General features: G+C 36.2%; 6 protein-coding genes across 12 annotated transcripts; 3 read left to right on the top strand and 3 right to left on the bottom strand.

The window, feature by feature from the left end:
• Nucleotides 1-1,003: 1,003 nt before the first annotated feature.
• Nucleotides 1,004-2,084, bottom strand: LOC129573107 (leptin receptor gene-related protein-like). The gene is made up of 4 exons (XM_055453336.1): nt 1,945-2,084; nt 1,743-1,817; nt 1,482-1,665; nt 1,004-1,358 (listed from the first exon to the last, which is right to left on the bottom strand). The coding sequence occupies exons 1-4, from the start codon at nt 2,001-2,003 to the stop codon at nt 1,242-1,244; spliced, it is 435 nt and encodes a 144-aa protein (XP_055309311.1). The 5' UTR covers nt 2,004-2,084; the 3' UTR covers nt 1,004-1,241.
• A 171-nt stretch (nt 2,085-2,255) lies between these two features.
• Nucleotides 2,256-5,999, top strand: LOC129573102 (augmin complex subunit dgt3). Its single transcript, XM_055453325.1, has 11 exons — nt 2,256-2,547; nt 2,617-2,747; nt 2,924-3,109; nt 3,195-3,372; nt 3,880-3,990; nt 4,082-4,164; nt 4,305-4,421; nt 4,487-4,817; nt 4,895-5,130; nt 5,196-5,370; nt 5,448-5,999. The coding sequence occupies exons 1-11, from the start codon at nt 2,524-2,526 to the stop codon at nt 5,613-5,615; spliced, it is 1,740 nt and encodes a 579-aa protein (XP_055309300.1). The 5' UTR covers nt 2,256-2,523; the 3' UTR covers nt 5,616-5,999.
• LOC129573103 (cyclic AMP-dependent transcription factor ATF-2) lies at nt 5,707-7,882 on the bottom strand. The gene is made up of 2 exons (XM_055453326.1): nt 6,968-7,882; nt 5,707-6,859 (listed from the first exon to the last, which is right to left on the bottom strand). Exons 1-2 carry the CDS (start codon nt 7,143-7,145, stop codon nt 5,949-5,951), a joined length of 1,089 nt encoding a protein of 362 aa, XP_055309301.1. The 5' UTR covers nt 7,146-7,882; the 3' UTR covers nt 5,707-5,948.
• LOC129573105 (protein quiver) lies at nt 6,266-15,663 on the top strand. 7 transcript variants are annotated; one of them, XM_055453331.1, is made up of 5 exons: nt 6,266-6,340; nt 9,278-9,603; nt 10,608-10,661; nt 11,293-11,439; nt 11,610-15,663. In XM_055453331.1, the coding sequence occupies exons 2-5, from the start codon at nt 9,570-9,572 to the stop codon at nt 11,834-11,836; spliced, it is 462 nt and encodes a 153-aa protein (XP_055309306.1). In that variant the 5' UTR covers nt 6,266-6,340; nt 9,278-9,569; the 3' UTR covers nt 11,837-15,663. The 7 variants fall into 7 exon arrangements, with proteins under 7 accessions (XP_055309306.1, XP_055309305.1, XP_055309308.1 ...); XM_055453330.1 differs by lacking the exon at nt 6,266-6,340 and adding an exon at nt 8,066-8,322; XM_055453333.1 differs by lacking the exons at nt 6,266-6,340; nt 10,608-10,661 and adding exons at nt 8,450-8,589; nt 10,092-10,142.
• Nucleotides 15,664-15,963: 300 nt separating this feature from the next.
• On the bottom strand, nt 15,964-18,530 carry LOC129573104 (cyclin-H). The gene is made up of 4 exons (XM_055453327.1): nt 17,551-18,530; nt 17,253-17,449; nt 16,395-16,937; nt 15,964-16,280 (listed from the first exon to the last, which is right to left on the bottom strand). Exons 1-4 carry the CDS (start codon nt 17,671-17,673, stop codon nt 16,154-16,156), a joined length of 990 nt encoding a protein of 329 aa, XP_055309302.1. The 5' UTR covers nt 17,674-18,530; the 3' UTR covers nt 15,964-16,153.
• LOC129573097 (uncharacterized) lies at nt 18,527-26,560 on the top strand. The gene is made up of 12 exons (XM_055453294.1): nt 18,527-19,941; nt 20,683-20,818; nt 20,973-21,369; nt 21,468-21,638; nt 21,782-22,014; nt 22,116-22,249; nt 22,318-22,412; nt 22,503-23,342; nt 23,459-24,027; nt 24,257-24,967; nt 25,110-25,660; nt 25,749-26,560. The coding sequence occupies exons 1-12, from the start codon at nt 19,789-19,791 to the stop codon at nt 26,256-26,258; spliced, it is 4,500 nt and encodes a 1,499-aa protein (XP_055309269.1). The 5' UTR covers nt 18,527-19,788; the 3' UTR covers nt 26,259-26,560.
• The last annotated feature ends 1,216 nt before the right edge of the window (nt 26,561-27,776 follow it).

Here is a 27,776-nt window from a genome sequence, read left to right on the forward strand (position 1 = left end):
AAAGATTTGAACGACAACGGCAGTCATAATGTTTTTATTTAGTAGTTATAACTCAAATATTACTTCCCAAGAATAAATATGTTGCAAATAGGAATCAATGAAAAAAAAAACGACGTAGTTCTCTAAGAAATAATATTTTTTTGGAAAATCCGCCAAAAAATGTTTATTCGTCTTCCAAAAAATCCGTCGTATCATCCGTATTAGGATGAAGAACTTGTATCGGTAGAAGCCGCCGAATCGTCCAAACGCCGAAGTCTCTCTGATGCTATTCGTATTTCATCTTTGCAATCTTCAATGTTTGCACGGGTATCATCGTTTAGATCCGATGAGTTTCTTATGCACTCTTCCAAGAAATCAATTGTTTCTGTTGCAAAAACACCAATGTCCCGTGGTCTATGAATAGGATCCCGTTGTTGAGCATTATTCCATCGGTTGACCATATGTTCTAATTCTCTTTTTGTTACACTAGCCATTTTTAAGAACTGTCCTTGTACCTCTTTTAGTTCTTCGAGCATTGGTAATCTGTGTCGATTCAACGCCAATTCTTCTCTCGTGACAATAATTTGAGCTCCAGCCATTGTATTTTTTTTCCTTCCTCTTATTTTAACTGATTGATTTGAGTTTTGCTCTTGAATTGATATCGAAAACGGTTCAATTTTGTATTTGGTGCACTACTTGTCTACTATGATATTTCCACATAGAAAAGCTTTTTCATTTTTGATAGTATCAAATCAAATTAAAAAAAATAAATCCCCGTGACAAAACTACTAGGATATAGAAGATTAGTTTTGGTCGCCGAATCAATGGCAATTTGTAGTCGAAAATTCGGTTGCTATCATTTATTGCCATTCAACAGCAATATGATTGTATATTCAAACGGAAGAGAGGTCGTCCTATGCGATAAAAATAACAATAGAATCACATACACATTCAAATTTTTCCTTACAAAAGAGATACGATAACAGACAACCCCGACAATATCTTCAAAAAAAAAATCATTCGAATTAAATTGTTATCATTTTATTTTGGAAATTAATTAATAATATGGAAAAAGGGTAAAATTACGACACAAAAAATTGTTTATCCATACATCACGTGAATATTCATTTGATTGGCAAATCGTTGACAATGAATGAAAAAAAAATTCGCAGACTTCATTGACTAGATGTATTTATTTGGTATATAATAATCGTGTGTTTGTCATGTAACGTTGACCAACATCATAATCCAATCAAACACGCTTAAGCCATTCCGCCGTAAGTGGTTTCGTCTGGATCCAGGAACAAAAAGTAGCCGAAGATCGTCAGGTAGACAACTATGTTACCGCAAATAGTCAAGATCGATGCGCCCAATTTGATCTAGAAAAAAATCGAATGGGTTTTTTGCGTTCATTTAAGGATTTTTTCAATCAATAAAACAGTAATGTGTTGTCTGAGAGCCAAAATGTCCGGAAATTATGTCCGGAAGCCAAAAGTACTTACAATGCCACAACGTTCCAGAACGATGGGTAATCCAAACGAGCTGACAATAAAGCCCATGGTCAAAAATATGGATAGATCAACGTATGATGGTCCAAAGAGGGCACTTTGCATTGAGCGCTTCATGATTAGCGTGGGAATCACCGAAAATACGTAGAATAATATGACGAAACTTGGCCACCACAAGCTAAAATCGATATAAAACGAAAACAATCAACTTAAAATTGATTCCTTGCACACAATATCAACTGACGATAAACTTACTTGTACTGTGGTAGAGCACAGGCCAGAATCACCAGCGTCATGCCAATACTGCCCGCCAATGCTAGGTTAACCAATCTATAGTAAACAATTACATTTTAACATTTTAATTTAACGCGCAATTTCAAATTACACAAGACAATTTTTGTTTCTAAATGGGAAATTGAATAAAATTGAATGAAGAAAAGAAGAAAGGAAGGCTTACGCTATGCAATCAGATCCAATGTTTGCGTGTTGATAACAGGACAAAAGGAAATCAGTCATTTTTGATTGGGTTTTACATTTTGGCTGCTGATTCTCACTCGAAACAGCCCAATGGAATTAATATAGAAATGAAAATTACCTTTGAGTTCAGTCATTGTTGCAGCGATACAAAAGTACAACTAATTTATTTTGTTGCAAATTAATTTGTCTTTATGGTCGAATACAGCGCGTTTGACAATTCACTGAAATGCCAATGTATTGGTGTGCCATAGCTGTCTGCAATACATATATGTGTGCGTATGTAATCAGACCGCCATTTTTCATGCATTTGGACAAACGTCAAATACGCTCTTGTTTCTCATGTTTTTGCTGTGTGTACCGCATTCAAAATTTCTGTTAAACGGACTCGAGTCAGACCAAGAAAATTGTGTTGTTTTTGTTTGTGTTCCGTATCAGTGAGACCTAGTAATTGGCTGATTGTCTAATTTTTCTGAAAAATTAATTGTGAATTTTGAGTATTTTGTGCCGGAATTTTTTTTCTAGAGATAATATAATTTTCGGCATTTAATTGAAATAGTCTATGACCATGGTTGACCCAGCAACGGTTTGTATTTCATGAAAAATCATCTTTATGATCGAAATCTTTGAGAAAAAATCCGTTTTTTCCCCGCAGAATCTGGCATTTTTGCGCAAATGTGGCATCCCGGAATGGGTTTTGGTGGACGAGGATTGGAAAGATTTTGTTGGATTTTTCAAAGAAAATATCAGCGACACCAACATTTTGACAGATGAAGAATTGGTTGAGTAAGTGACGGCAACTGATCGCGAAATTGAGATTTTGCTTCTAATTTGTTTTTATTGATGGAAGAATGGCATAGATTTTTCAATTCTTTTTTAATTTATGTATTGATCAACATTTCTTTTTCAATTTGTCTATTGGTCAACATAATCAAAACAAATTTCAATGGAATTTTCCTCAGATTGGCTCGATTGAAACAAGATGAAAATGTAAAAACAACCACACTTGCCAAGCGAATGGATAAAATTGCCAAAGAATATAATGGCATCTGGTCAGTTAACGAAGATGATATTGTCGAAGTGGAAAAACGCATTGAAATTGCCACACAGGAAGAAGAATTTTATGATGATCTCATTGCTAAAGCAAAGTAAGAACTTTTTTTTACCGAATTCTATGTTCGTCTCAGCATTGAGAATAGTTGAGAGAGAAAACTGTATTTGGTATTCGCTTAGGTCTGCAACCTTGGATACCATCGAAGAGATAACCGTATTGAAGGGACGAACGACAAGAATCATATCGGAAGAGCCAATTTTAGCGGACGAATGTCTAAAACAAATGGAAGAATTACAAGAAGTTAAATTGTCAAACGAACGCAAGATCAGCGAACTGGGACAGCTCTATTTGAAACCGGTATGGATGTTAAATAATTCATTTTTATACTGAGTCACATGAGAGGAAAACCAAAGAAAATCGGTAAAATATTGATATGCATTGATTCGATAATGATGAACTTTTTCATATTGTTCACCGTATGTAACGGCTATAACTGAACGACAGCTCGTTAATAGAACGACAGCTAATATGATTAAGGTACAATCTTAATTAAAATTTTCAATTGGAAACGTAATCATTGGCATTCAATTCAAATACCGTATTTGAGATAAATGTGAAAATCATTTGAACATCAAATAGTATTTGACAAATACAGAATTTATTTTAATATATTCATTGAATATTATTCAAATGAGTATGAAATTATTGAATTGAATCGATAAATTTCCTTTTTATTTTGAAATTCAATCCAACGTTCAATTTGGAGAGAATTTTAAATCATTCAATTTTTCGGCTACAAATATTTTCAATCATTAATCACAAAAAAATAACCAAATAATTGAATCAATGTTGTATTACTCATAGGCTCAGAATCCATTATTCATGCATCAAATGCCGTTGAATGATTATTTTCGTCAATTGGAACAGTTCAATACGAGTTCCAAGCATTTCATGCAGAAGAATTTCAAAGTTCAGGTATGGTGCCCCCCTCTCCGCCCTTTTCAATTTGAATTTAGCCAAGAAATCTCAATAAGAATCAATAAATGAAAATTGCTAATTTTTTCAGAGTGCCGAAGAAGAAATATCAGATGACAAGGACATCGATGATAAGGCTCGTGTTTTGACCGAATTGAGTGTGTTGGCTGATCGGTATGTCGATTTACAATATTTTCATTTCATATTTTACAATATTAATATGATATCACATCTCGTATCATCATTTACAAGCAAAACCAAAAATCCAATAAATTTTCTAACTATGTAACAATAAAAAATTGGTAACATTTCAGATTGCTCAACGCTTATAATAAATTGTATTTAGCCGAGATGAATTTCAACGCAAAAACCGCATTAACAAACCAACTCAAAGCGCAAAATTGGTCACCATCGACCGTCGGTGGCATGAGGTTTGTTACTTTAAAATTCGAACAAACATGAAACATTTCAATTCTAAAATATTCAATGGTTCTAGGCGTGAAATGTCGGAAATGGAGCGTGATATTGAGCTGAACGAATCACAAAAACAGCATTTGGTGCATAAATTGCAAGAGCAAGCGGCCGAATTAGCGCAGCTCGATGTTGAAGCGCTTGTATTTGATAGCAATCAAAAGCGAATGGGTCGTGCCAAACAGCGTATGGAATTTATAACCCGTTTTGCTGATATTATCTCGGAAACCATGGCATTGTCGGAACTATTCTGGGTATTGATGCAATTGGACATGGAACGAATGAAAAATCGAAATAATTACGATTCAAAATTGGACGCATATCGCTTGGAATCGTTGTCGTGCAACCGTCGGATTGTAAGATAATTTGTGCTTGATTTGTGTACTTTTTTCTCTCGAATTTCAAAGTGAAATGTATGTCTCTCTTTGAAAAGGAACTCATGAATATGATTGGAAAATTGAGCGATACCACATCGGTTCAGACGGTCTGCAATGGTTTCATGGAACTCTTGGAGGTGAATCCAAATGTGTATGATGCATCAACCGTAGAACAAGCCATCAAATGCATTATAACCGTCGACGAATTTAAATCGAGCATCACAAAACTGATCCAAAACACGGAAAACAACATCACAACGCTTTGGCGCAACAATGACTTTTTCAAAAAGGCGTAAGATTTTTAATTTCATAAAAAAAAAAACAATCGAATAACATTAATTGTGTATTTATTTACAGTATCAGAATTGTGGAATTAATTCGTAAATTCCTCTACGATGGCCCAATCGCCAAACCGCAGCAATACAGTACTTGGTATCGCATGAAGAAATCATTCTTGGAACGTGAACTTCAGGCGATTAATGAAATAACTGAGAAGAAACGGGATGAATGCAGCCATTACATAAAAAAATGGGTTTGTATCTAATGTTATTATCGATGATTTGAATTTGGCCCAGTAAAACTTATTTTTTTTGTCTCTACTCTTTCCAGTCGAATGACAAGTATTGGCGACACAAACAAGTGCTTTGGGTGTGGTTTTTGACGGAACCGAAAAAAGTGATAAAATCACTAAAATCGATCAGTGCGGAAGCACAGCAGCGAAGCAAAGCTGCCACAACTGCTCCACGTCACATTGCTGGCATCGTACGGAAGATCTAATCTCTACACCTGAACTTACTAAGCAACTGATCGTGATAAATAAATTATTCATCTGATGGAAGGCCTGATATGAATCAAAATACGTTTCATGTAATAATTATCGAAACAGAAATTTATTGATTACAAAAATAGATAGATAATAGCTATAAATCATTTTCACGCGAATGTCGAGTGAAAATAAAATAAAATTAAGGTACTTTGCGAGTTAGGAGATCTGTGAATGTCTTATATTTTGAGTATTTTTCTCTGTAATTTGTTATCAAAAAATTTCTCGTCTTATTTTAAATTCAACAATATGTAATAAAATACTGTTTTTTTGTTGTAAAAATCTAATTAAATCTCATACAGACTCACGGAGCAATGTTCATGAGCTTTTTTGAATAATTGTAACTGTTTTTTGAGCATGGCATTTTCGGCTTCCAGCTGTTTGTTTCGCTGCTGTAGCGCATCATGAAATATTTTTTGTTTATTTCGATATCGTTTGGCCGCCTCACGATTACGTTCGATTGCGGTATTATCATGAAACGTGGCGATATTTCGTTTGACCACCGGTAGCCTTATCTCAACCTTAGGGTTATTTCGGGTGTGCGATTCGTTTGAAGTTGGAATATAAAAATTTGCGATGGGGACTTTTGCATCGGGCTCGTTATCGTCAATGGGCAGTGATGTTCTAAGTTTCAATAGTGACTCACGAATTTTTTCCTTTATTGGATTCGAAACGATCGGTACGATTGGTTTTGGGCAAATTTTGCGAAATGTTTTCGGTGTGACCTCATCAGTTGTGGCTTTTGTATTATCGGCGATCTTGATAGTTTTTGGCGGTGTTGGACCCTTTTCACAAACAACAATCGTCTTAATATCTTTTTTATCACTGACATTTGATACAACAATTGGATTGGGCGCGGTTGATTCATCTGTAACGTTCACGATTGTCCTCTTATCTAAACTTGGTTGTTTTGCTGTATCGATCAGACTTTTTGCGTCAATTTTCGTTGAATCGTCTTTGTTATCGCCAATCGTATTGTATGGAATAATGTGCGGTGTATGTAGGGTATCCTCATCGTTGCTCTTAATAACTTCCAGGGAATTTTGTGTGGTCAATAGAACGCTGGGCCGTTTCGTTTTACAATCGATCGCCTGTCGAAATGTCTCTTCAAACGGATTCACGTGCTTCAGGTCATCGAATAGGCCAAATTCCTCACAATTCCGGATCAATCGTGTGGTAGGTGTCGGTGTTTGATCAGCTGAAAATGTTCCATTTAAATGGCAAACAGACATTTAGATCATGTGTATCACAGACACATTATTCGTTGCATGTAAACAAAAAACGGAGCAGCACTAAGCAAACCTACCGATATATTTGGCATTTTTAAATTCAATGCTATTTAACGTCAATGTTATATCACGCTCATGCTTGATCGCACCGAAACAACTCGCATCACCTAAGCATTCTTGTAGAATTTCCGGAGACAAATGAATTTCGGATTTCATGCCATCCATTGTTTTATGACACAGGAAAAAAACAAACATACACTGTCCAATCAAACGAATGCAACAAAAGGAAGAAAAAAACGTAACAACGGAAAATTGAAAACAAATATGTATATGAAATAAAGAAGAAGAAAAAAAAGAAGTTGTGACGTTGTTTCAGAGAGAACGAGAAATCGTGCACTGTTTATTCGCCAGCGACGAATTGACAGAAAACAAAAACAGAACCAAATGTCAACACATCGCACGCGTACACACTCACAATAGTAGTACATACACGTGCTCAGACTGTTACTCATACGAAGTGGTTTTTCTTCTCTCTCTCCCGTTCTCACGCTGCCTCATTCGTTTCTCATTCTCTCTTTCGTTCATTCGCGTTCCTTCCGCTTACGTCTACAGTGATCCAAAATGGTGAAAAGTCGTGTGTAGCTTTGCCGCAGCAATTCACACACCGAATATTCAGCCCATTGAAAATGAAGAAGAAGAAAAATTATTCATAGAACAAGAAAAGAAGCTTTTTTTTTCCTCGCATCAAAACATCCAATTAATTCCGAGTTTCATGCATCTAATTTCCATGCATCAGCTTTTTTCAACATCATCATGGTCGTCGTCATTTTTCGGTTCATTTCCAATTCATTTTTCCATCTTTCTGTTTTCCCATTCGAAAAATGTTCGAACATAAGCACAAATGAGGACGCGCACAGCCGCAAGTCATAACGTCGATAAATACGGTTGACGGAGAGAGAGCAAGAGTGTGAAAGAGCAATAGTAGCAACAGCAGCAGCAGCAACGCATTTTCTATACATTCACGTATAAAAAGTTCATTTTGCGCTGTTTTGCAGCTATTTTCGTTTAGCGTTTTTTCTTTCGCAAACATCACTTGGATTGGTTGACTTTTCCATGCGAACACGAAGCGCGCGCGACATACGAACTCACTCACTTACTCAATACTTCATATTTCACAGTGTGTACACACAGTGAAAAGAGGAAGAGAAAAAACCAAGTGACTGGCACGGCACACACAGGTTTTTCCACACATAGGGTCAGTCAGTGCAAGCAGAGGCCGTCGTTTGTTTGCAAAATAACCTAAGCGATACATGCGAGAGTGTGTCGCATTGCGTTTTCACATCATTAGAATCATCGGGAAAAGATAATTTCAGCTGTGAAATTTATTTAATTTTTTCCACGAAAACGTAGAGGAAAAAAAATTCTATCAAATGTACCTACGATTCAAGTAGAAAGTTGGACAGTTTTTTTTTTTGGTTTTTTCCCCCTTTTTATTTTCCACACACACAGCGCAAAGCGTTTTCTTCAATTCATCCACCACATTTCACGTCGAAAGTTCACAATTATTTTGATAATATACGTAAAGCAGGAAAATAAAAACGAGCAAAGAAAAGAAAAATCATATCAAGTGGTTGGGCATCAAGTGTGCGAAAAAAACAAAACAAGAGAACCAAATGAATCAATGTGAAACATAAATGAAGTATTCGATTTTTGATTTCAATTAAAATTCTGTGTGTTAATTGCTTGTTGTTGTTTGTATATAGAAATATAGTCGAATTGGCTGCCGATGTGTGATGATGAATGATTTCGATTCGGTTTGGATACCATGCGTGTGAATTGGGCCAATAAAAAATAAAACCAGTTCTATTACTATTGAGTGCTTGAATTTTTACCCCCAAAGGAATTGCTCACATTTCATTTTCTCTCTCATGTTTTCCTTTTGTAAAATAAAAAAAAAAAAATTCAACGTCAAGTCGACATTTGTTTCAGGCCAAATTTCCATGTCCTTATTCATTGTTTCAATTTGTGTTTGTCTAACGCTTTTTTAGTTTCATAATCATAAATATGAATTTTGATGAATGTGAAATATGATTCTCGGTGCAAAATCAATGGCTAGCGAGCTTAAGAGAGTGACAGCTTTAAGTGATTATAAATGGGCACATTTGGATATAAAGAAAAGTGATGATTTTGATAGTTGATTGCGTGCTACTGCTACAATTTTTTTGTGTTGCTCTCATGTGCCGTATTTGTTATTCATTGTATTGATTTTGTGGCCCAGTTGTGTTCTTTTTATGAAAAACAAAGAAAAGCACATCGATCGCGTCATCATGTCAACATGCCTGAAATAAATTTCTTCTTCTTCCATCTTTTGTTTGTTCATCGTTTAGGCCGAAATTGTAACACACAATAACAAAATGGAACTCCCGAAGAGTTCGATCAAAAACTGAAATTGCAACGAGCAAATTGAAGTGGAACGGAATCAAATTAAGAAAACGCAATCACACACACACACACACACAAAATACACGCACGAGCGGTAGCACACTGTTAACAGCGTAAACCGTGTGCTGAAACTGAACGGTGCTGAAAATAAGAAGAAGTCAAAGAAAAACAAAACAAAATCATTTCGCCGAGGACGATACACGGTGTGTCTATACGGCCATACCGAAATCGCATAAAATGCCCACAACATATGGACTGCTGATTGGTTTGTGTAAGTTATTGTAAACACATTTTTTTGTCGCCAAATATTCTTGTCCTTTTATGCCATACATATGTGTCCAGTGAACAAAAAAAAAAGAAAGAAACGATTTTATTTTATGCGATGAGACGTTGATTTGTCAGGTCAGTGGATGGTAAGACACTTAACTGTATGTATATAGTACCACATTCAGGATAGCGCTGAATAGCACAGATTTTTACCATGATTAGCCATATCTATTTTATGACCAACAATTTCCGGTTCAATGCATGCCAACACCGTTCACATCTGGACATTTCTTCTTCTTTTTTTTATTGATCACAATTGTACTGTATATTTACTTTAGTGTTTTCATTTCGACGATTCTCTTTTTAATTTTGTCTATGTACTTTATCCATGTCGTACACGAAAATCGTACTGGCGCTTTTGACACCAATCTAAAATTACCAACCAATTTTTCATGCAAACAAATTATGTCAAAACAAAAAAAAAAAAAATAGTATCACTGACGTATTTCACACATTGTTGCTTTTCGTATCGATGTCGTCCATGTAAGTCCGAAGTGTATATCTGATTGTTTTTGTGAATTGTGCTTGAAATTGTGTTTTTTCTTCGTTCGTTACCGCTTTTCGTGTGCGATTTAATTCGTGTGTATTTTCGTTTTATGAATGTGATGTTGAGTTTTTTTTTCGGTTTGCATCTACGTTTTAAATCACTATCCAGGGAATGCATGTGCTCTGACCGTTTTTCAAAGCACACACTCACACAAACTCACACACAAATCAAAAATCCACTGAATGTGTAGTGGAAACACCACAGTCCTTATCAACAACAAAAAAAAAACAAATATTTTCATCTAGGAATAACCGATGTATGTTCTCTATTTGTAATTTAAAACCCGCGCGCGGTAACAACGCATTCATGTGGGAGTGAACTGACCCAACGACCCAACTGACTAACTAATCTGACTAATGGAAAAAAAATCGCTTTTTATTGCTTTTTCTCTACCATTGCAGTTCTGTTTGGCATTTATGTTTGTTGGATTCCGCAAATCAATGCTGAATGTCAAAGTAAGATAATCGATGTGACAAAAAACTTTGTCTTTCTCTTTGTTCTTGTTGTTTTATTGACCATTTCGTTATCCGTTTCAATTTTGGTTTCTGTTTCTGAATTTTGGGTTTTTCGTTTACACTTTGTCTTTTGAGTTTTGTTCATCAGGTTCTTTGCTTCACACAACTGAGTTTGCCTAAACTGAAAGAAAGAGGATGTCATCTCAAGCCAGATGGCATTGTAAATAATGCTATATATAAATTTTGCCGAAAAAAAAACAAATCGCAAATAAAATTGGTTTGCCAAAGAAATGAGGTGTTTTGGTATCTGCTGTAGGGTGTCAACTGGCAAAATTCGATAGATCGTTCGTTTATTCGGAAGCAATGTTCTGAGAATACATCTTTCGATGCGAACGATCGTGTTTGTTGACATCTTTACGTTTTACCTGCTATCGACGCTAAACAATCTTCTTCTCGCTCACACACACACATACACAATCTTTTGTTTTATTAACTAAAAGAAGAACTTGTGATTTTTTGCAGTTAATTTCCAACCTTTATATTGTTTGTGATTCACATCTTTCTTTTCGGTTGGATTTGTTAAAACGAGAAATTATGAACATCATTTTTTTTTATTTCGAACAACGTTCAGCCCGATCAATTTACTGCTACGAATGTGACAGTTGGACCGATGCACGATGCAAGGATCCATTCAATTATACAGCGCTTCCGAGAGATCAGCCGCCACTGATGACCTGCAACGGGTGCTGCGTCAAAATGGTTAGGCATTCCAAATCACGTACGTAATCCAATTTGGTGTTTTTTTTGTTTGTTTCTGCATTTCAGCTCTGAAGTCCACTGGTATTGCAATTTCACGCTAATAAATATTGGTCCCTTTTGAGGGACTTCAACGCTCACTCTTGCACATACCATATATTTAACCTCTAATTTATTTGTCTATTTTTACAGCATATGAAGTGGTACGACGAATGTGTACGTCACAATTGCAAATAAATTTATTCATGGTTGACCATGTGTGCATGATGGAAAGTTCAGGCAAGGGCCATATGTGTTTCTGTGAAGAGGATATGTGCAATCAAAGTTCGCCACTTTTTAATTCTTTTCAATTGTATCGGCACGAAATTCTAATGCTGATTCTTATCTTTGTGATTGGATTGATTACCAATCCGTTTTAAAAAAAAATTACCACAATATAGTTGGAAATTATGCCACGAGAACCGATTTTTTGTTATTCCAGACGAAAATTCTCTGTCCGAATTTGATTATAGTGATTCGATTCATTTGCGATATTCAATCGTTTTCATTTCGAAAACAAATCCAATTAGTAAATTTAAAACAATGACATCGGAAATGTGAATGTTCACATTTCTTGCATCGAATTACTTATTTATCAATTGGTTTTGCATTTGAATCGGTCAGATGGATTTGTTTCAATTTTCGAAAATGATCATAGCAATCGATCAAATTGATATTTCAAAACTGCTGTTTCCTATTACTTTCGAACCAAGTTTTCGTTGCCTCAACCGAATCGATCGTAATATCTTGCTCAATCACACCAGCAGCTTATTATTTGTTGTTTCGTTGTATTTTCTCTTTTGTTTTGTTATTCAACTAGTTCTATCGCGTAAAATTAATCTCTTCTTCGATTCGGCGATTCCACAGTGGCTTTAAACTACGCTTTATTTTCCGTTACACTTTTAATTTCCGTTTTCTTTTTAGTTAGTGGCTATAAATCCATTGAACCGAGTGTTCTAATCCTTCTTACGTTTTAACATCCGTTCAGTGGATTTTCTCGAACTTTCCTACAACCCAGTGTACACTTTTACACCTGAATAAACTTTTTCAATATATACACAAACACATTTAACACACACAATTTTTGATCATTAAAATCGACTGTGGATGGGAGTAAAACTTGGATCTTTGAGAAGCTATCGAAGATGAAAAAGCTTTTGCAAAAAGTTCAGAGTTAATTTTAATGATCAAAATCGGAGCCGATTCTCTTTGAAAACACAACCGTTCGTAATTATCACGCCTAAGCGCTTCACATTCTAATTGTTACCAGATCTATTACACGCGATTTCACCCGTTTTCTGGCACCAGATTATTATGATCCAGTCTAACCTTTATCCTTATGTAATCTTTATATGCCAAGTCCGAAGAAATGTGTCGTCGCGATCGAAATATCGCGCACGGTGCACAATTTCTTCATTATTCGAATTGAATAACTTTTTCAATCGCAAAACGAACGAAATGCACACACTTCTACACGCTTTTATCCCCTTGTGCTTAGCCTCCACTGAGCTATTGGAAAATTCATTCACTCGATTCACTCATTTATGTTGGTCCATGTTTCGATCAACTTTCAACGATATTCAATTGACGATTGAGAAATAAATACCAATAATCTAAATTTGGTTTTGGATCTAAAATCAAATCATTTAATATTTATACGAATCATCTAAGGATAAATGTTTCACGTAAGCAAACAACACACAACAACTCGATATTCACCAAATGAACGTAATTTCATCATCAAATAATAATAACCGTAGTATTTTCGATTCAATTTGCGAATCTGGCTTTATCTTTCGTTTCCTCCGTAAGTTCGACTGAATTTTCTTTGATGCGGTGGATGTACACATCTTTCTTTTACTCCCGATTCCAATCAAAATGATGATAATTGAATCATACATAACAAAAGCTTAGTGAAATCTAAAAATAGCGTGAATAACGGCGATGACAAAGAAAACACATGAAACGCACACACAAACTCACACACATACACAAAATCAAAACAAAAAACTCAATACGAAAACCGATTAAACGTATTTTCCTCACAAGTAAAGAGCATTTACCAAGAAAAATGTAAGAAAAGTTTGCCAAGTGCGATTAACGCTAAACGAAACAAACAATTATTTGAGCTAACCAGCCAAAATGCGCATAGTAAAGCAATGTGTGAACCAATGCGAACCAATGCAAACCGAAACGAAATTCGATGCCGCAAAAAGTTCACACATTTTCTGCCCAAAACACTACACACACACAACATCAATACCCAGAAGCGATTCTATGCGCTGTTAAGCGACAAAATCAAAGCTAAAAGAACCACGACAAAACGATGATTTTACCAATAAAAAAAGCAATGCTTTTTCACATATGATGCCAAGGCTCTGATATTTTTACATGTACACAGTGGCTTTTGATCGAAACCCAATTTTTAAATTTAATTTGTTGTATTTTACGAATATATATCATTTATGATCCTGTAAATAAGATCCACTCTGTCCATATGGTTCTATGGCTAGAAACATATTTGTGTCCCATATCCTTTCGATCACGCGTGCAAAAAAAACAACAACATAGATAAGTGTGGTGTAAAAAAGGGGGGCTTCGTCCAATTTAAACAGCAAGACAATTTTTTTTCAAATAAAACGATTCTTATGTACTTCCAATAATATAAAAAGCACAACGTGTCAATACGCATTACGAAAACTTCTTGCAGAATATTTGGTCAATTTTTAATATTAAGATGCAGCGTTTATCAAAATGGTTCTTCTCATTGATGATTTTAATATGTTTTCCCTTCAGCCGTTCAGTCTTGGTCGTTAAAGGTTAAACGGTTCATTTCGTTTTCAATTCTTTTGAACAAAAGTAAACTTGCTCAATCACATTTTTGATTTCACATTTAGCTAATTAATGTATTTTTTGCTCAATGGGTGGCTTCAATCGTTTTAAGGCCACAAATTAAAACCATTTTTAATGGAATAATTACAAAAATACAGAAATTTCAAACACACACATTTTGAACATAAGCTGCGCAGCGCGTTGTATTTTTTGAACAAACGATAAATTAATTCAAAATTTTGGAACATTCAACACCATGTCTCCATTGACCATTTGGAGGCCCTATAGATGACCACTCTTTTCTACTCTCGTCGTAAATTGTTTTTTTTTAAATAAAAATCTATCTATTCATCTTTTTCCTCTCTCTTTTCCTCTCCTCATCAAAAAGAAAAAAAAATACCAATCCCCTTGATTCAATTAACCCATTCCCCTAATCAATACATGGTATGTGATGTAAAATACACCAATTTAAATTTCTATTTGCAACGCTCTATCATTTTTACAAATGATCATCATATCATTTGACACACACACACACACACACAGCAAGCATATATATCGGGATAATATGATTGTCCATCGTTGTAAGTTTTATTATTTAAAAAAAAGGGGAAATTGGTCATTCTAATTAGATTCAAGATTTCTAATCATATATCAAATTGAAAAAAAAAAATTGTAATTGTAATTGAAAAATATAATTAAGATTGAGGGAAAAAGGAGAATATTATGACAACAATGAGATTGTTCTGTTTTTCATTTTGAGTAGGCCAATGATTAAAAAGTAATAATGTAATAATTTTTTTTATTTGTAAATCGACGAAAAATTCAATCAGAAAAATGTAGGCAAAAACTTAAAAATTGTTCAACGTGCAATGAAAAAAAATTATAACAAGAAAACTGAATCTTTAGATTTTATTACAGAGCTAATTAAGTATAAGTTGGGATTTTAAATGGGAAGCTATTACAAAGAAATTATTCTATTAATTATTGTATAATCATTGAATCAAATCAAAAGAAATGTTTATTAGTCGGAGAAAATGGAAAATTTCCTCTTGATTTTAAATCAATTCATCATATCCAAAAAAAAAACGAAGAAAAACTAAAAGCAAGAATTTTGACAATTCATTTCATAAATTTTTTTTAGTTTAAGCTTAACAAAAAATATCATTTGTTTAGTAGGGAAATTTAAAAGACTCCTTAACATAAATTCTATGTTCAGTGTTTCTACTGAAATCCTAATTGTTTTTTGCCCTCTGACATTCTCAAATTGTATCAATGAGAAATAAAGCGAAACTTTTTCCAAATAAGCAACAGATTGAGAGAGAGACACACACAAAAAATAACATTATTAAAGATATTTTTATTCGAAAATTTTCATTGTTCCTGTTTTTTCGATTATTTTCATGGCATTCTCCATCTATTCTTCTTTCTCTTTGGTTTGTACTAAAATTCACCACTGAATTTCCCGTTGTTGATGGTGCAGCACGAAGCACTTTCGAGGTAAATGGCCTATATTTTAGTACAAAGCAAAGAGGAAATACGAAGCGATGTGGGGTGCGTTTTTCCAGTATTCGTATTTGAATAAATTTCGTTTCCAACCAACAAAGATATTTTTCCTCGGAAGAATTTTTCCTCCTCGAAAAATTTAAGTCTAAATAAAAAAAACACCAAAAAATCATTTCATTCATGTTTTAATTACAAATAGTTTTAATTCTAGTTTCATTGAGTAATAACAAAAAAAATGCGCGCCAAAATTATTGGAATGGTATAGAGTGCGCCACAAACAATTGAACAGTCCAACAGAATGGGTAAAGCCTTTGGCTTCGAGGTAAAGTAAAAGAAAGCGTGAGCGGTGAACGTTGTGTTTATCCGTCTAGGCTTATCATGGATTCGTTGGCCAAACTTGATCGGTCGAAGCCCATTGAGAATGAGCTTGTATCTAGGTCTAAATCGTCTTCATCTTCCATCATTTTTTTCATTCGTATTTTGTACCTGAAAGACACGAAAAATGTTCCATTAGTAAAGAGAACGACTGAACATCTTGGTAAAACTGGTTTGAATAAAAGAAAAACGGGTTTATTTCAACGAAGAATGAATTTTACTTACGCTTCGCTATCGGGATTGTTTTCTTGATTCCGGCATTTTTCCAGTTTCCGTTCGATGCGCTTGAATTCCTCTTTTTCGGGTATGGCAAAGTTCTTGACCATCAATCGTATTTTGCGTACCGCTTCGATCAATACCGGCAATTTTTCACGACTGTTATAAAACAACGATTCAGTGACGTAGCTATCGAGATTTTCCGCTTGTTTGCTGGCTGCGTGCAGCACAGCGGCCAACGCAATTTGTGATGGTGCAAAGAGAAGGCAGGCCTCGGTAAAGAATGTTTTCTCGAGGAATTCATCGATACCAGTTCGCAATCGGTCCGGATTCAACAATGTGCATCTTGTTTTGATGTCAATCAAAAACCCTTCGACCGGCCGATACGGATTGTGTACGGTGAGGTAGTAGTTCAGTCGTTGCATCAGCAATAATTCATTGGACAAAATGATGTCCATCGCTTTGATCCGATCACCTTTGATATTGCCTACAAACTGTCCAATTGACACATTGAACTCTTCGGTTTTGCAGGCCAAATAAACGCATGTGGCTCTGGAATTGAAACGAAAACAGACACATTAATCAACAGACAAAACAGCCAAACTTATCAATTATTTTTGGGAGGTAAAAATGACGGCATCACAAAAAAATCATCACAAAAATCACAGAAATCACAAACCAAAAATCATCACAAAAATCGAAAAAACCACTCCAAGAAACTTCCCATTTGGCTATAGGTAATTGTGATTTATTGTGATATTTTTGTGATTTTTGAATGACAAGTAGCAGCTCAATAAGAAGTTCTGATCTGGGGGAAATTTTGATCAAACGGGACGAACAGGTTTTCACGAGACAAACACCACTTACAAAATTTCCTTTGGATGATAGTCCATCGCCGAATTGTACAGATAAAATCGCTTGAAGTAATGAAATGCGGTGCCAACCACACATTTTGGCATCGGTGGCTCGAAACGGCGGCAAAATTCCTTCAAATTATATTCATAGCTTCGCAACAGTTTTTGCTCTTCTTCGTGTGATAAAAAGAATTCTTCGCGTTGCGCTTCCTTGAAAACAATCAAAATGAGAACACAAATAAAACATCTAAGAATGACAACGGGTGGAAAGATCCAAGAATGATAACGGGTGAAAAGTTTATTTGACTTACATTCAATCCTAAACGATCGCCGTGGATTTGTTGATACTCATCGTTGTGTGTTTTGCGATGAGCCTTCGTTTCTTTTTCATTCCGAAACGTCCAATATCGCCGCTGTGAACTTGATGGAAACATTCTTTCGATTCTTGCCGATAGACCTTTTTCTCCGGATGACAATCAATATTCTTGACAATTTAATTGAATTTTCTATTTAATTTTTATATTTCGTGTGACAACAATAATTTTTCTTCATTGAATTCAATACACGGAGAGATTTGCTGAGACACACAACATTCGGTTTAATGCAAATCTCACGACGGACTGATCAACATAAATAGAAAACAATACTTTGACAGTTCGACCGTGTGCATGGCACTCGCACACTGAAGTGAGTACACTATAAGCAGGGAGTACACATTTTGGCTACAAGTTTCAAAGTGGAGTTGCTGATATTGGTTAGCGCATATACATGGGATACATCAATCAAAATCAAAATAATAAATTGTTGGAAATCGAATGATTTGTATTTTTTTCCTTGGTAATTTTCATAAAATCATATTGGTTTTGCATATCAAATTATTTTGTCCAATCATTTTTTTTCACGTTGAAATATCCCATCGTCAGACACTTCATTGGTATGAATGTGCATTATTTTCATGACGGTAAAATCCGATGAAATAAAATTGTTGACGATAATAAAATTGAAGTTGAGCCATAAACCGACGTGCAAATGCTCAATATATAAAAAATCAAGCAAATCTAAAAATAATGTTGGCTTATTATTTCGTTTCTCGGTGATGTCACCTCCCGAAGTGGATTGCTTTGAATTTTTGAATTTAACACTTAACAACCCCCCCCTCTCGTTCAGCACATTGCTAAAAACGCCTATTATTCGAACATGAATTTCGAATTGGTTGTTTGACACATTCCACTTGCCATAAAATTTTAGTACACAATGATGTTCGAATATTCGAGCGACTGCATCTGCGAATATATCGTTAACATAAAACGCAGTCATTGTTCAAATGGATCTAAAAATGTTTGTCATAATTTTGTTGCTTTTATTTTCCAGCTAAAATTAAAGACCATTCCATGAAATGATGTGATTGTAATTTTTAACTGTATGACGTGGAAAATATTTATTTGTTGTGGCAAGCAATGGGTTATTTTGTGTAAATCATTTTGTGCGCCAACACATACGTATGCATGAAACGTGTTCATTTTGGTATTAAAGTTATCCAAAACCAATTCGATATCACATTGATTTAGAACGGTTTGGTTCAACTGTCTACCGAAAACTGCATTCAATTAAATCTCTAAATAACAAACAGCTGAAATGGGCGCGTTACTTTCGCCATTCGGCCCGAACAAATAATTACAATATTTAAAGACAATCGAAGCAAAAATTCCATTTTATTCTCAATTGTGTGGATTGTTCAGTGTATGTGGGAAAAAAGTGTTCGCAATCCATGGTGTGTCGTAAAATGTTTAAATAAAAAAAGTTTCGTTCAATGTGTCGTTTTGTTTGCGGTTCGGTTCGGTGTGCGGTTTCAATATTGTGCGCTCTGTCAGTGTGAGTTGTGTGTATGTGTGTTGAGAGCGCGCGGCTGGTGCCCGTTTTTCTTTCGTACTTTTTTAGTACATGGTTGTATGTAGCTGCCGTGTACATGTGTATGTTGCTTTGGTTGACATTTCGAAAAAAAATGCAAACCGAAAACGAAGAACCGAATGACACAAAGCAATATGGCGGAGCATCGTACTATTTTTTTCTGAGTGTATGTGAATTAGTTGGCCATTAGCCGCCATTATGGCTTTTTGTAAACCACGCGATTTAACAAAAGTTTGTCAAACATTTTTTAATAATTGTGACTGAGTGAATGAAAAAATCAGAATGGATAACAATTAGGGAGATTTTAAATAATTTTGTGATGGTCCAAAACGACCGTTCTGCGGACCACCAAATAAAAATAATTTTTTTTTTTGAAAATCAGTCTTGTGTTTATAAAAAAAAGAGATGAGAAGAAAGAACGAAAAGTGAGAAGAAAAAAAAATCATCCAGCTACTACGACTTCGCAATTGATTTTCGCGTATATCCCTGTACGATACACATCACTGTTATACACAGGCAAGCAGCAGCAGCAGCAGCAGTAACAACAACAACAACAACAACAACAACAGCAACAACAACAACAACAACAACAACTGTAGGAACATAATAAGAACGAAACCAAACCTAAAATACACACAAAAATGTCGAAATTATCGTTTCGGGCGAGGGCCCTAGATCCATCAAAACCATTAAATATTCATATTGCGGAGGAATTGCCGGATTTGACGGAATATTCGGCAATTAACCGTGCTGTTCCACAAATGCCCAGTGGCATGGAAAAGGAAGAAGAATCCGTAAGGCCATAATTTTTGTGAAAAATCGCAAAAAACTTTCCACTTCTTTGTGTGAAAAAACATATATTTTTGCGGTAGCCATCTTTGTTTGTCAGTGTTCTGTGTGCGTTTTAGTGTTTGGGAGAGAGAAATGAGGCGACGCCATCTTGTTTGAATATAAGAGAAGAATATTAAATGTTAATCTGCAACATTTAATGCAATTTTCATTTGTGTACACAATTAATTTTCGGTTTTTTTCTAGTTTTGTGTACCATTTTTCGTAAATCGTTCGGTCGTGTAATGTGATTTCAGAATTTTTTTTCCATTTGTTAACCGTGTGTTTACCAGCTCTAAAAACCGATGCTTCGATATCATAGCATATTCATATAAAAACAAAAACAGTACACATCGCTTGTGTCAACACATTGACACATTTGGTGTTTGTATTGGTTTTCCCTAAAACTTTCTGCGTTCAAACGCAAATGGCGCGAATTTTGATTTTCAACCAAACATGCAATGAAACCTAAAACGCAACACTTTTTTTACACAATTACACTATTTCTGTCAATTATTTAATAATTTTTCAATTTACAATTTGTGACAAGTGCATTTTATTGAATTTAAATCAATATTTACGCGAAAATTTAACCGGTATTAATCGAATTTGTTTTTCTTTTGTTGTGTTTTTTTCTTCTGTTTATTTGTTTGTGTGTGTGCGTGTTTGTTTTTGTTTCGCGACTTTTGGCACTTCTCGGGGAGTAGGAACATCATTTACAGCGAGCAATATGTACCGGTTTAATAATTCCAACACCAGAAGTATTCGACATCGATCAGGAATTCTACGATCGACTTTATCCGGAAGATTTCAAAGTTTCCCGTCAACTGATCCGTATGCAACGTGAGTGTTTATGTCATCATCATGTTTATTGACATTGAGTGCGTTGTTCACCATTGAACAACAACAGTGGAAATGACGTTTCATTTTGTTGTTGTCAATTTTAATTGCGATGTTATTCTTCTTCATGTTAACGTTGTTTGTTCTTTTTTTGTAGCACTTGGTATCGAACAAGATATACCTGATTATGACATGGATAGTGCTGATGAGGCGTGGATAAGTTCGCAGAATCGCCGTTTTGATTTGTCACCGCTAAAATTTGAAGAGATGATGGATCGATTGGAGAAGAGTTCCGGCCAAACGGTTGTCACACTGAACGAAGCGAAAGCATTACTCAAACAAGATGACGAAATTAGCATAGCCGTGTACGATTATTGGCTGAACAAACGTCTTACCACGCAGCATCCACTGATATTAACCATTAAGACGGAGAATCGAGCCGGTTCGGCGGTAAACAATCCATACATAGCATTTAGAAGGCGAACCGAAAAGATGCAAACGCGTAAAAATCGAAAGAACGACGAAACCTCATATGAGAAAATGCTTAAATTGAAGTGAGTTGAATTTGGCTTTTGCGGTGGAAAATTATCGGAACCGATTTGAAATGGCCAATGTTGCTAACGCTTTTATTTATCTCTGTCTGTCCTTTTAGAAGAAACCTTAGTCGGGCTGTGACGTTACTTGAGATGATCAAGCGGCGTGAGAAAACGAAGCGCGAACACGTTCATCTGGGTATCGAAATATTCGAAAAACGATATCAAGCTAAGGATTTCAATGGATACCTGCTGAACGAGTACACAAACAATGCAGTGAAAAACTCGAGGTTCGCATCATTTTTTTACTAAAAATGCATACGCAGCACACACACACACACACACACTGCACAACCGCACACATCAATCAATTTCGAAAAGAATTACTCTATCCGAAACTAATTTATGCGTTTCAATTATCAAATCAATACAGATCGGCGTTCGCACCATTGTATGGGAATCAATATTCAGGGCAACAATCAAATCAATACTGGTCGAATTCGGGATCGCATTATGGATCAAGTGGGAATGCAACAGGTATGTCATCGCTGCTCAATAAGCACAGTAGCAATGACGTTGACGGAACACTTCACAATAATAATCGAAAAGAAAAACGGCAATACAAAAAGCGGAAGCACAAAAACCAACGCGAAAAACAAGTGTCCGGTAAGTGGTTTGCATCAAGCACATTCGTTGGATTTATGGGATTTGCGAATGGAATTGGGTTGTGATTTGAATGTTTTTTTTCGATTTTCCGTTTATCATAGGTTCTACCATCGATCACTTGGCATCATCTGATGAGGACGAGCCAATCATTAACCTTAATAACCACTTAGGACACGACACCGAAAACGAGGGACTTTATCCATTTAGGCGAAGTAGCTCATGTCAATACAATCGGGTAAGTCGATGCAAGCTCCATCGAAATTCCAATTGGCATACCAATCTAACTGCTGATTATTTTCGCAGCCTCTAATTAATGATCACGGTCATTGGCCATGGGAGACAAAAAGTGAACATAGTGCTAAGTACCGGTTTACCTTAACATCAATCAGGCACCCAAAGTATGTGTGACTTTAAAAACAATCACGGATGGAATCAGTGTACTCAATTTTATTGTTTTTCTTTTGTTTCCCGCGTTCATTTCCACATAGGGTAAGATGTATAGGATTTTCTCGTCGACGACGTGGTCGAGGAGGTCGAATCGTATTGGACCGGATCTCGACGAATATGGATGAATTTTGGGCAAATCTTGACTACACCATTTATTCCGGCAACACAAAGCTGACCGCTAAGGAGATATGCCGGCAACACGAGCTCAAAAAATTGCAACAGCAAGAGAGCCTCGTCAATGATAAATCGCAAAGTATTGTCATCGATTTAGAGCCACCAGCAAATACCCCGAAATCATCCGGATCATCTTCATCATTATTTCCGGCAGCAGCCAGTGCTAGCAGTGATGATAAAATGGAAAATATTGTGATAAAAACAGAAGAAAAGACAGCAGCGACAGTGATGAACGAGTGTCTAGATTCAGTGAATCGAACTAAAGCCAATAATAGCGCGGCAAATCAAGCGGCAACGGCGACGGCGGCGTCAATCATTGGCAAACATTTCGATGTTAAGCGAAATACAGATGTAAATACGGCAACGACGACAACGTTGGACGCAATTACAAATAGAAATAATGGAACTGTCAATATTATAAATACGGACAACAATAATAATAGTGGAAATAATAGCAACAACAGTAGCAAAAATAATAGTAATAGCACTAGTAATACAAATAATCGCTTAAGCAACATAAATAATATGTTTAGACTGCCCTCGAATGCAAATGCAGCAGATGTACGAAGGCATTTCAATTTAGCACACTCATCGCCATTTGGATCATCACCCTCATCATCCACGTCGGACAATGTTGTTATTGTTGACGCATCGGAAAACACGTCCACAAACTTACAGCAAAGTAATAATAGTTTAAGTAGCAAAGCGTAAGTATCATTGCCCAAATTTAATCACCCGATTTCAATCAGCACCGCAAAACCCGTTTTGAACTTTTGTCTCAATGATTTTTTTTCGTTTCTTTTGCCCATCATTTTTTCTGCAGTTTTACAAATCACATATCGGAGAGTGCGAACGATCTGTCGACGACATTACAAACGGACGACGAAAAAGCGGTTACGAATCAGTTGTATTCCGAGTTGTTTGGCGATTGGCTACACTTTCGGCCAAAGACACCGGACGATGAGCTCGACGTGTATGGCAATTTCGGTGAAGAATTCCCACAATTCACTGAAAATGCATCACTATCGGTGGATATTCAACGAATCACCGACTCTGACGGCTTAACGGATCAAAATACCACCGGCAGTGCTGCTGCAGCTCTATCGGTGCCGAGCGACGCAACAACTGGAAAGTACTCACCAAAATTGATCTTCGATCAAACCACAGATAACACATTCAAAACAAATCCATTCTCGTACGAATACCTGCAAGCAAACACACCGAAAATCGAAACCTATCCATTCGATTCAACGTCATCGCCTCGCTACGATGACGAATCATCGGCCGACGAACTGAATCTCAGTGGAGACAGTTTGCCTGGGTTAACGCTCAGTTTGGGTGACAATGAAGCAAATGACAAGGCGATCGATACGCTGCTGGAAGAATGCAATGGTAAGCGATTCATTTTAGGCAATTTTTTCAATAGAAGGAGATTAATGGAGTCATTGACTCAAAGTTTAAAGAGGAAATTAAAACTGGAAGAAAATAAAGATACTTTTACCCGTAACGATATCAAGGCAGTAACACCATTGATTTAGAGACAAAAAATAGAAAAATATCTTTGTAGGCCTTAAGCATCCATTTCAAGTGTTTAATCCTAAAACTCGCGTTATCTTTGCAGTTTTCGACTCTGTTGAAGATCTGAAATCAATCAATCCGAATGCATTCTGGAATGGTTTGCTGGATGAAAATGGATCACTACTGGATGTTATCGATAGTAAGAAGCAGTCGGCCGATGGTGCGGCAACTGCAGCGGCCTCAACAACGAACTCTACCGATCGAAAGCCCATACGACGAAGATCATATCCAAATCAACGAATTGGACACTCGGCATTCAACGTGGTAAATTTGCATGATGACGAAAGCGTATTTGTCAAGGGCGATCCAAAGGATGGCACCAACGCAAAACCGGCTGGCCAAGCATCCAACAGCGGCGCCAATGCGGACAATTCAAACGTTGGTGGCGACGCGTCAACGTCGGTGAAAAAGGAATTGGATGGAATCGAACTGGTTGATACAAGCGCAGTGCCAAACAATACAATGGAAATTCAAATTAAAGATGAACCAATCGATGAAATAAACACATTGAATGTAGACGAACATAGTTTACACGTTCGACCAATTGTTCCTGTGATTAAGACTGAACTCGGAAACAATGTGCCGATTGTTTCAAATGCTACAATCCAACGGCCTATAACCATACAACAAACGACTCACCTACAGCATCAAGCGCCGCATCAACAAACCTTTGCCACAAATGATCAAACGCTGATACTGTCATCGAGACCGATTCGTCGACTGACAACGAACGGACCTGCCGATGGAAAAGCCGGTAAGTCTCTCTCTCTCTCTCTCTCTCTCTCTCTATCTCTCTCTCTCTATCTCTATCTCTTTACATATCCATTCGATCAGTTTTGATCGAGAATATCGCACGAATTGTCGATATCCGAATACAATATTTTCCGTTTTCCTAGGTATCCAACATTTGCTGATCAATCGAAAATTCCAAATGATAACGCCACGCTCAATGGGCTTGGACGATAAGGAGGATGTCAAACCGAAAATTATCGAAGGTGCTTATCTCAAGTTACCGCCCGATTTTAATGTTGTGTCATCAAATGCAATGTCATCGTTGAATGCATCGAATGCGACATCGAAGCACAACTACAGTTTGCCACCACAAGCAGCCTTCCATCAGCCCATCACCCTGATCGGACAACCGCAACAGAGCCAAAATAAAGTGATCATCAATCCGTCGCATTTGTCTACCAATCTAGCGCTGGCCACACAATCAATGTCCGATAAAATTACCATCCCAACGTCGAATATCAAACTGAATTTGGTGCCATCATTGGCGCAAGTGATGCAATCCGGCGGTGGCTTGGTGATTGATGCAAAGAGTGGCACTGTTACCGGTGACATGGGTCAAGCATCACAAGGTGGATTGGAGCAAACGATATCCGGTGCCACATCGTCGACGTCATCACCCAACGTATCCCAGATACACTATCAACAACAGCAAAAGGTAAATAAGATTCTTTATTTCAAAAAAGTTATGACTCGCCGAAAATGAAATGAAATCTAATGAAAATGTTTGTATTTTTCCTTTTTAGATGGGACAGCCCATGGATCGAACTCGAATCTTGTACACAAATCTAAAGAACAATCGTGCCAGTGCACAGTTTTTGACCCAAATCAATCCAAAAGTGGTCAACATTGTGAACATTCCACATAAGGGCAATGCAGGTGGCGGTGGTGTTCAGGGTCTGGTCAATAAAACGATCCAACGGGTGGTGGTGTCGTCAAGTCAATCACAAAATCAACAATTGGCCACGGCATTCCGACAATCGCAAATGCAATCCGCCGCAAATGCCAATTCAGCTCAAACAAGCAATGCATTGTTGGGCACAAATGCAGCCGGCAACACAGTAATCATAACAACAAGCTCAGCATCCGATGGATCTTCCATTATTTTCAATGATATGAATACAACATCCACAATTGCAAACAGTATTAACACGAATAATAGCAACCAAACGATAAATTTGGGTAATTTAACTGTAACCGCCGCCAGTGAAAAAATGAATCACAACGATGGCAATGCGACTACCATAAACAGATGAGGAAATTTGGCAACAATTTTCATCCGAATTTTGATTCGGTGCATTAAACACACACACACACACAAACAATAAAAACGAAGAAAGAAAGGAAAAAAACAAAAAATTTATACTTGGTATATATAGACATTTAGGCAGTTTGTACGCAGGATGCGTGAGATGGGAAGAGAGAGCGAGCGAGCAAGAAAGAGAGAGAAAGAGAGCGTGTGTGTGAATAATTATAAATATTGCAATGAGGTTTGTGTCATCTGAAGATCTCACGATGATCGCCAGCACACGATTCAACGCATACACACTAGCTAAAATTGAAAATGAACATGAAAAACTAGTGCTAAACGAAGAAATGATTTCAATATTGAAAGTGAAGACAAAAACAATACGAAGCACTATACAAGAGGCCATAAAATCGTAATTGATCATTAGATGTGTCCACACTGATGATATTTGCGTTATAAACCAAAAGACCGAATCATTTCTGTTTGAAATGATTTTTGCGTTGAGATAAATCACCTCCTCACCCCTCCCATCCATCATCCCTTAGAGCAAATGATTCATGTTGAATATGCATCCAACGTATCTTCGGAATCGACAAAAGGATAAAGTCATCTTCAAGAATATGTATGGGTTGATTCAGTTGCTCATCACGCGATGCTCATACCCCTCGCGCACCGCACATCGATCATCGAATGATGATGTTGCTATATTGTTGCGTGGCCTAAAGCGAATCAAACACACTCATTTTTCGTTTGCTAACTCATCAACAGCATTCTTTGGATCTCACTCAATATTTTCATTTCATTCGTTTGATCGAGTTTCCGTGCATAGGCAATGAATTGGTCATCCAATTTAGAATACTTTTCTGATCGTTAGGTTCGCAGAAGTAAAAAACACGGCATTTTCATTATGAGTCAAAACTATGTCTTCTTGTTAATTTTTTTCTTCGTCCAAAATTGTATTTTCGAAGCAATACACTCGACCAGCTAAATAGAGCAACAATTGAGCAATGAGCGACCGTCGATATTGACGTCGAGAATCTTGAACGATGATGAAAACGCAGGATAACATAGTTTGTGTGTATGTGTGATGTGTGCAAAAAGTACGGAAAGCGAACGATTTAGTACTTTAGCAAAAAGTAAAAACAAAACAAAAAAAAACAAAATATTAAATGGTTGAAGATTTGTATTTAAAAAAAAGAATTTAAACGAAACAAAAAAAAATCACAAAACAAAAACCACAAAATGAAAACCCTAAAAAAAGTCGTGAAAAAAATCAGCTATGCTATTTTTCTGTTCGCTTTAATGTTGCGTGTATTTGAAGCATAAATTTAAATGAACATATATTGATTAAGAACAATCAAAACTGAGAAGGAAAAAAAAACACAAAAACAAAACACTAGAAATTGATGAAAATAATTATGTAAACAAAAAAAAAGAACTCGTAGAAATGAACAAAATTCAAATGAGATGAAAAAAAAAACAAATTCTATGGATAACTTAACAAACATAATAATGTTTGTTGGAA

The sequence above is a fragment of the Sitodiplosis mosellana genome, unplaced genomic scaffold, assembly GCF_009176505.1.
Source record: "Sitodiplosis mosellana isolate CC-2019 unplaced genomic scaffold, AAFC_SMos_1.0 Smas_scaffold_5948, whole genome shotgun sequence".
Classification (NCBI taxonomy): domain Eukaryota; kingdom Metazoa; phylum Arthropoda; class Insecta; order Diptera; family Cecidomyiidae; genus Sitodiplosis; species Sitodiplosis mosellana.